The sequence below is a fragment of the Patella vulgata genome, chromosome 5, assembly GCF_932274485.2.
Source record: "Patella vulgata chromosome 5, xgPatVulg1.2, whole genome shotgun sequence".
Taxonomy (NCBI): domain Eukaryota; kingdom Metazoa; phylum Mollusca; class Gastropoda; family Patellidae; genus Patella; species Patella vulgata.
In genome coordinates, this window is record NC_065883.2 from 2,110,813 (window position 1) to 2,120,677 (window position 9,865).

Sequence of the window (9,865 nt, forward strand, 5' to 3'; positions counted from 1 at the left end):
ATTACACATCAAATGGTGTCACTTTTATGAAAATCGAATAATAATTGACTCTTTTACAGGCAAACTAGCGTAAAAAGTGACTCATGCAAAATTGCCCATTTCTCGGCAACTGCGCATATTACAAATTAATTTTCACATACATTCTCTCCGTATAGATTATTGCTACGAGTTTATGAAAGTTACGAAGTAATATTTTAAAATATGAAAACGCTGGATGGGTTGTAAATAGCTTAATTTTACACCTTTTTTCACCTTTTAATCGAAATAGCCCGAAAACGGAATCGAAATTAAAAAAACTGGTCCCAACATTTTGTGCGCCTTTAAAGGGCGCACAATTTCAGTTATACCAGATTTGAAAACAATAATATTTGCTTTCGAAAAATGGTACCTAACTGTCAAAATTGTAGTTTTTTGTCAATTTACGCCACTTCCGGTGCCGACAGATAACACTATTGGTAACAAAAAAAATGACAATTGAGACAACGGAGCATATGAACTTTGTTTTATACAAATCGAACAATAAATAATTAATCTAGGACTGAAAAACTGAATTAGCCAATGGGGGCCAAGGAAAATTACCGAGACAAAAATTTTTCACATTTTTGCCCAAGTCAGAGGGCTCGTTATATTTGTGTAAAACACGACTAAAAAATATTCATAAATAAAAAAGTTTTTTGTAAAAATTTAAATTTTCTAAATTTAGCGCCTAATATCTGCGAAGATTTGCCGAAAATCAAAAATCAAAAGTAGCGCAGCTATGTGCCCTGTCTCCAGCTATGCCAAAATGTATCGAAAGTTAAAATCCCATGATTATTGTTAAAATTACCGCAATATTTGTAAAAACGATAACTTTGGTGATTTCGGACATTTCGCATTGCCGCAGAACGTTCAAAATAGCTTTATCCTCTAAGTCACACCCACTTTCCCAGTAAAACCGAAGAAATCGTAACGATGCGACAAGTAGTTGCTGAGATCTACTCAAAACAAAAGAAGAATAATAATAATAATAAGAACTAGAACTGCGAAGCAGTAATGACGGGTTTCACCGGTGCCACGTTACCCTTGAACTTATGTCACTTCCGGTACCAATGAAACCGTTAAACAGGTTTCCACATAAGCATTGCACACATGAAATAAAATGGACGCAGAAACAACCAAATCCAGCAATCAATTCATTTGCTACATGTCAGTGATCCTGTCAAAATTACATTACTTCCGGTGATAATGAAAATGTTAAATTGGTTTATGAAATCAGAAATAGCATCATCACATGTTGAAAATTTTATGTAAATCCTATAATAATTGCCACCTTTATAGACCAAAAACCTTGAAAAATGACTTGTAGAAAATCGCCTATTTCTCTGCAACCGTACAAGTTAGAAACCATTTTGAGGTATCTGTATGATCGAATGAGTTCATTCTATTTGTTGATTGGAATCAAATATCATAATTTTAAAAACATTACAAATCTGATTCATTTGAATAAAATATCTGTTTTGAAGGCTAAAAATACAGTTTTTGCCAAAATGACGTTACTTCCGGTGATAATGAAAATCTTAAATTACTTGTATGATATCGTAAATGGCATTATGTATCACACAGTGAAAATTTCATGAAAATCGAATAATAATTGACACTTTTATTGACAAAAAAACCTTAAAAAGTGACCTGTTGAAAATTGCCTATTTCTCCGCAACTGAACAAGTTAGAAACCATTTTGTGATATTTATATGATCGTAAGGGTTTATTGTATTAGTTGATTTGAATCAAATATCAAAATTTTAAACAAATAACAAATATGACTCATTTGAATAAATTACTGGTTTCGAAGGCTATAAATACAATTTTTGCCCAAATTACGTCATTTCCGGTGATATTGAAAATGTTAAATTGGTTTGACCTAGTTAAAATTGACATTACACATCAAATGGTGTCACTTTTATGAAAATCGAATAATAATTGACTCTTTTACAGGCAAACTAGCGTAAAAAGTGACTCATGCAAAATTGCCCATTTCTCGGCAACTGCGCATATTACAAATTAATTTTCACATACATTCTCTCCGTATAGATTATTGCTACGAGTTTATGAAAGTTACGAAGTAATATTTTAAAATATGAAAACGCTGGATGGGTTGTAAATAGCTTAATTTTACACCTTTTTTCACCTTTTAATCGAAATAGCCCGAAAACGGAATCGAAATTAAAAAAAATGGTCCCAACATTTTGTGCGCCTTTAAAGGGCGCATAATTTCAGTTATACCAGATTTGAAAAAAATAATATTTGCTTTCGAAAAATGGTACCTAACTGTCAAAATTGTAGTTTTTTGTCAATTTACGCCACTTCCGGTGCCAACAGATAACACTATTGGTAACAAAAAAAATGACAATTGAGACAACGGGGCATATGAACTTTGTTTTATACAAATCGAACAATAAATAATTAATCTAGGACTGAAAAACTGAATTAGCCAATGGGGGCCAAGGAAAATTACCGAGACAAAAAATTTTCACATTTTTGCCCAAGTCAGAGGACTCGTTATATTTGTGTAAAACACGATTAAAAAATATTCATAAATAAAAAAATTTTTTGTAAAAATTTAAATTTTCTAAATTTAGCGCCTAATATCTGCGAAGATTTGCCGAAAATCAAAAATCAAAAGTAGCGTAGCTATGTGCCCCGTCTCCGGCTATGCCAAAATGCATCGAAAGTTAAAATCCAATGATTATTGTTAAAATTACTGCAATATTTCTAAAAACGATAGCTTCGGTGATTTCGGACATTTCGCATTGTCGCAGAACGTTCAAAATAGCTTTATCCTCTAAGTCACACCCACTTTTCCGATAAAACCGAAGAAATCGTAACGATCCGACAATCAGTTGCTGAGATCTACTCAAAACAAAAGAAGAATAATAATAATAAGAATAATAATTTTAACAAAAACAATAGTGTTTCACACAAGCTTCGCAGTGTGAAACCCTAATAATAATTTTAACAAAAACAATAGTGTTTCACACAAGCTTCGCAGTGTGAAACCCTAATAATAATTTTAACAAAAACAATAGTGTTTCACACAAGCTTCGCAGTGTGAAACCCTAATAAGAATAATAATTTTAACAAAAACAATAGTGTTTCACACAAGCTTCGCAGTGTGAAACCCTAATAATAATTTTAACAAAAACAATAGTGTTTCACACAAGCTACGCAGTGTGAAACCCTAATAAGAATAATAATTTTAACAAAAACAATAGTGTTTCACACAAGCTTCGCAGTGTGAAACCCTAATAATAATTTTAACAAAAACAATAGTGTTTCACACAAGCTTCGCAGTGTGAAACCCTAATAATTTTAACAAAAACAATAGTGTTTCACACAAGCTTCGCAGTGTGAAACCCTAATAAGAATAATAATTTTAACAAAAACAATAGTGTTTCACACAAGCTTCGCAGTGTGAAACCCTAATAATAAGAATAATTTTAACAAAAACAATAGTGTTTCACACAAGCTACGCAGTGTGAAACCCTAACTAAATAAATAAGAGTCCTTTATGTATATAAATAATTAAAATGGCAATATAGGTTATATATAATATGCAAATAATATCTATAATAAAAGTTTGGCTCTTTTAACAAGTTTCCATGTAGTGCCGGTTGAACAAATAAATAATGTAATGACTTGCAACGGTAATAATTTTATCTTGCGTTCTTGAGATACGAATTACAATATTATTAACTGTCAACAGAACTTGATATTGCTCAAATTCTGATGGAGGGTCTGAAAATGTGGTAAAAAGAGTATGACCAATACGAGAGCTACACAAAACAATCTTTGTCAGTCTCTCAAGAGAGACTTGGTGTGATGAAGTTTATTTATATCCGCAAGATCTCAAGAACTTTGCCATTGGTTATATCCTAGGAATGAATTTATCAATTTGTAATTAACCAAACAAAATCCACCATTTAGTAGACCGATGCATCGTGAAGATATTTTGATATGGTATGTCCCCTTGACTATACATTAAAATCTTATTTATAATCCGTACCTTTACAATCAACAGTTTCAGAAAAGTTTGTTGATGATATTTAACTTACCCAACGTTTCAATATTTTCATCTTCATCCAGATTTTCTCCGTGTTCAAGGGTGGTACTTTCTATAAAATATTTAAAAATAAAATGAAACAAAAAAAAAATATATATTATTTTGTTTAACTCATTGCTGGGATATCAGCGCACATCTGCTTTCTACAGAATTGCCGAACACAAGAAATTGGGCAGTATCCCAAATTGAGCATGGAAAGTGTTCTTGGATCTTAAACGAATTTGCCCCAAATTAGCAGCTGGAGGTGGATGAGGTGGACCTTGTGATTAACAAAATAGATAAAAACTAGTCATATATTATGTAATCGCTATTTCAAACTAATCGTATTAAATCACGAGGTGTAATCGCTATCTTTAATATTGTTTTGGAGTTTTGGCAACATGGTGTACATTATTTTTGAGAAGACTAAATTCATAATATAAAACAATTACCGCCTTCTGCCGTCGCAGTTTTTTGCAGTAACGTGACAAGATTTGTAATATCAGACTGTAGGTTAGGCAATTCATTTTCTCTACTGATTGTTGCTGTTTTTAAATCTTCCACACGTGACTCCAAATTCTTTATCTGGTTGAGGATTCTTTGTTGGTTTTCTCTTATTTCTTCGTGGTTCTTTAGAAGTTCACCTTCCCTTTCTCTTAGACGACTTATTTCTTGTAACTTCTCGTCTTTCTCCCTCTGTTGTTCGTTCTCCATCTTGGCCATCTTTTTTCTTAGTTCATCTAGCTCCATATTAATGCTTTCATTTTTTCTCTGTAACATCTGGAGATCGTGCTCCTTTTCTTTTACTGCTTTCCGAAGACCCTTTTCCTTTTCGTTCACCCATTCCATTAGTGCTTCCCGTTCTTCTATTAATCTTAGTTCCTCGCAGTGTTGATTGTTTGACTCTCCTGAAACACACAGAATGTAGATTTTGTCAACAATTTAAAAGCTTAATTGCTTTGGTTAAACGTGTTTCTGTTTCCATTAAAATATTCTACGAGTATAGGAAGATTCAAACCCATTTCTCAAATCTCATTTTTTTTGTTTACAGTCCTGGTGCCTATTTATATTTTTGCTAAAATATCAATTTTCTCAATAATCCATACCAAGTGAGTATCAATATTGATTATTTAACATTTAATTAAGAAAACAAAATCAAAATACAAACGTTAGATAATATCCTGACTTGGATTCTATCGGATTTGAAAAAGGCATATCAATAATTTTTCGCTCACAACCAAATGGTTGCGTCCTTGTATTGTGAATAGCATAGATCGATAACACTTACATATATCTTTCAACAGACCCTACTGAACGGAATCAGAGATACCGCTTTTATAATATTGTAGTGATTCTATAGCGCTAAAATGACGCATGGGGACCTTAAACATTGTCATTAGCCAGAAACGAAAATACGTTTAGTTTACAGACTGACAGGACCAGATTTACCAATAGACATAGTAGGTCATTGGCTTAGACCCCATGTGTATCTGGGAGCCGACTGAAACTAATTTGTTGTGAAGCTGCCAGTGTATTGCCTTGTTTAAAGTAATGTACACTGGTCATTTCATAATGGGTCACGTACAATTGGCATAGGGTCCGGAGCTGAGTTTGACCAATGACTCAAAAAGTATTTAAATCCGGCCGCGCAGACCAATGACCGCATCGTCTGCTGATATAAAACAAATGAATCATAAGGGCTACGTCACCATCACCTCAAAACAAACCCAGTTAAAATCACTATGGTGATATTATTAACTCACCTTGAGTTTGTTGAAGCCTTTCAATAACTTGATTATATCCCACTTTAGCTAAACACTTTAAAAACGGTTGGTAAGAGTTTCTACCAGAATCAAGTAAAACGAAAAGAAGTTTTTCACTTGCATCTCGGGAGGTTTTATGTTGTAGACATCTCTTTATTTTTTCGACATCATTTCGATCAAAAACCCCAGATGAAAACAGCGATAGACATAGACGTGTAGGGTCTTGTATATTTTCAATTAAGTACATCAAATTGGTCCTGATATTGTGGTAGTCCTTTTCTAACATTTGCCCAAATTGTTTTTCTGATAAGCAAAGAAAGAACCCATATTAGTCTTAAAATTGAAGATATAAAAAAACATGACGAACAAAACACAAAGTTTTGAATACGTCCATGTAATTACAAAAACATGACAAATAAAACACGTAAATCCATTTAGACCCAGTGAGTACTGTTGCTGTGGGTACTGTTGCTATATATATACAGCTAGAAATTCTAGATTAGTCCAGATGGGAAGTAAGGTTTTCGGTATACGCCAATGTTTGGAATCGTTTGTTCGTAATCACGGCGGACTGTATATTTTACGCGAACTAACTCTAAGGGGCTAAGTGACGTGTAGAGAAGGAAATTTTGTCATTTAAACGGAATCGTTTCTTTATGTACATCGTTTAAATGTTGGAACAACTCGTTCGAACAAACAATTCTGAATTCTTTTATGCTGTTGACTTGTCTTACCTTGTATTTTAATAGAAGTAGAATCTTTGGTCTGTTTTCCTGAACTACCTGAAGTCTCCAACTTCATAATTCTTCTGTCCATATCTTGAATATTGTCTTGGAGTTTCTCGAATTTATCAGTAGATTCACATTGGCTCTCGGTTTTCTTGCTTTCTATTAGTTGTTTTAGTTTAGCAATTTCGTTGTCCCTTTCATCTTTGAATTGTTGAATCATACGTTCACGTTCTTGATGCCATCTTTCATCTTGTTGAGAAGAAATTCCCTTTTCTAGACAGACAGATAAATAATGCAATATAAACAAACTAAATTTGATATTTATTGTTCTGGCAATATAACAAATTAACATCAATGTTTGATTGCTAGAGTTTATTTACCTGTATCAAAGAGTACACTGTATATAAGACAATCTTTAGTTCGGGCGATATTGTTCGGGCACGATTTGTATTTGAACAATGTTTATGATCATTTATATGGCTGACTCTTCTGTGAATGCGTAAATAAAACCAACTGATTGAAGGCCGGGTTATCCAATGTTAATTATACCAACTCGTGTGACGGGACCGCTGATTGATGACGTAATTTGTAATATACAGAATCCTGAAGGAAATACATCCGGGCATACAAATGATGACGGATTTCACAGAATGTCGTAGATTAATACTACCTGTTGCATTAATTGGTACAGGACAGTCAATCTGTTTTCTTGGATTACTAGCTGTTTCCAATTTTATAAGTCTTTGGTCAATATCTTTCAATTGTTGGTGAATAAGTACAACTATTTGCTTAATATCTTTCAGCACACGATCCGTGTCATCTTTCAATGTTTGTTGGATCATAAATAAAACTTCTTGGTGCCATTGTTTATCTTGTTTAGAAGAAGAGTCATTTTCTGATTAGAGAATATTAAAGATTTTGGTTATTCTTTTAAAAACAATAATATGGTAAATCCAACAACTATAATATTTATGGCGAGGTTTATGGGCGTTTTTAATACAGTATGTTGTCAATAAAGGTGGCTTTGCTCCTTGAATCGAGTCTCTAATTACCCTGCGTAAGTATAAGATCGGCGTTTGGCCCCCTTGTACAATATGTATAGACCCACCCTGTACAATATGTAGTCTTCAACTGGTGGACCCAATGAGGAGTTTGGTCTACAGGCCCGAAACACGGGGGGGGGGGGGCATGCAAAAAGTTTCGCCCCCCCCCCCCCCCGTGAAATAATTTTCGACCATAGAAAAAATAGATATACATTGTCCGTCAATATTACAGCACCCCCGAGAACACTCCCCCCCCCCTCGTTGCTCTGAGCTAGTTACGAACCTGTTGGTCTAAGGAGCACAAGTAAGTAAATCCATGTACTTACTGTTTATTACGTCACTTCCTTCATCTCTCGAACTATTCACATTACTACTATCTGTCTCGGTATCTACAGTTTGGTTTTCTGAATCTGATTCATCCTGAAGACGGTTTGTGTTTCTTGTATATAGATATAAATACCATGTAAGAAACAAAATAACCAGTAGAAGGAATATATGATCAACAGCTCTTAATATCCAGTATATACTCAATAAAGACATTTTGACTCACTGATGACTGTCAAGGATCGAGTTATCTTCCCTTTGTTAGTACCTAGCAATCTCAACTTGGATCTGACAAATAAAATTATGTTTTAGTTTAATATAGTATTCGTTTAAATTGAAAGGTAATTATTAATGACTGGTGTAGTACACGGGGAGGAGTATGCTTAACTATTTCGAATTGCTCGATAAGACTTAGAAGACACAATTATTGCTTAGCCTTGTTCTTTTTTATTTGAACAGAAGAACTGGGAATTGGTCGATTTGTATGGGTCGCCAATCATTTAGTTAAAGGTAGAATTGTAATCTACTTCACTAAATGATTGATGATACCCCAATCCATGAGCGTCAGCTTTATTCTTACAAATATATCACAAGTTGTTATAATCTCCCCTTGTCAGTGGTACAGAACAGCGGTCCCGGTCAGGAACAGAATAATAGGACATTAAACCGCATTTCATTTCATTTCTATATGTGACCATGGTCCAGTCATATTGGCCAACAAATTATCTAGAAACACAATCATACACACTAACAGAACGGGAAACAATCAATTACTAGTCACAACGTTTCGACAAGTATCCTCTTATCGTTATCAAGTACAATAGGTTTTATTAAACTTGAAGTCAGTATATATGAAATTCCTAGTGAAACCGTACAACATTCCGGACTAAGTACAGGGAGTACAAAACCAACACTATATAGTTAGAATTAGCCATGACACATGACATTTGTAAAATACATCCATGGAGCGGTTTAGGAAAGAAGTTCTTCTTGTCTTGAACATAAATCTGAATAAGTACAAAATAATCAACAGACCTAGAGGTACCAAATCTGTAGCGCAGTTGAAATGGTACAATATTTATATAGAATTGTACATCTGGTGTCCCTACTGACATCATGTGAGGGTCAACGAATCTTTGTACGGGTGAAAGGTGGAACCAAGTCAGAAATGGCACATATCTATCACATTCTTGGATCCGCTCTGGTACCAATTTTATCGGGAACGCCAGCAACACGCATTTTAATTTCATCCGACATGTCTAAACTAGAGATTGTGGTACGTTCCTTATTTTTTTGCTCTAGAATCCTGAGTGTACTCCAGCCCCATCCCCTCTTCAGCCCTTGTTCGAATGTCCGCCATTCAGAATTGGTTATAAATTAAAATTGTTCAAATTAATTGTAGACTTAAATATGCATCATTTCATGATTTATTTCCTGTCTAATCGACATTACATTACTAATAGACTTGAACAAATTTCTACATTCAAAATGGACGATTTAACTGTCTCAATTTATTGGAAGTCCCTTCTCTTATGAAACCAGTCTATCCGGTTCCAGTTCCAATGGAGTAAGAAAAGAATCCCCTTTCATTAGAAATAATTAAATGAACGGAAATTCTTACCTTTCCAATAAGTTGAAGTCTGACCTTTACAACACGTTTAAACATGTATAACACCGATCCACTTGTGTACCTTGTCTTTAATCCTCTGGTTGAATAACAGTTGTATTTAAGGCGTTATGCAGTAATATAGGCCAAGTATTACGTTTCAACCCTTATAGTTAATGTGTGTTTGTTAGAATATGAACGCTACAATACACAATGTCTGTACAACCCATAAATAGCCCTTATAATTTATTCTTTTCGAACCCTTCAATTCAAATTTACGAATTGAAATTATATATTATACACACCGCTTTCGTTACATTATT

The 9,865-nt window shown here is 33.9% G+C and overlaps 1 protein-coding gene across 3 annotated transcripts in view; it reads right to left on the reverse strand.

Moving 5' to 3' along the window:
* The window catches only part of LOC126821648 (interaptin), a 121,354-nt gene extending 111,698 nt beyond the window's left edge, over positions 1–9,656 (reverse strand). For 2 of the 3 annotated variants that reach the window (XM_056101014.1, XM_056101017.1), the window contains exons 1-7: positions 9,558–9,656; positions 7,939–8,224; positions 7,240–7,464; positions 6,576–6,842; positions 5,842–6,144; positions 4,531–4,986; positions 4,092–4,151 (exon numbers count right to left, since the gene is read on the reverse strand). In XM_056101014.1, coding sequence (XP_055956989.1) covers positions 4,092–4,151; positions 4,531–4,986; positions 5,842–6,144; positions 6,576–6,842; positions 7,240–7,464; positions 7,939–8,152 — 1,525 coding nt within the window. In that variant the 5' untranslated portion in view covers positions 8,153–8,224; positions 9,558–9,656. The remainder of the gene's footprint in view (positions 1–4,091; positions 4,152–4,530; positions 4,987–5,841; positions 6,145–6,575; positions 6,843–7,239; positions 7,465–7,938; positions 8,225–9,557) is intronic. The other variant, XM_056101015.1, reaches the window with a different exon arrangement.
* Positions 9,657–9,865: the final 209 nt, after the last annotated feature.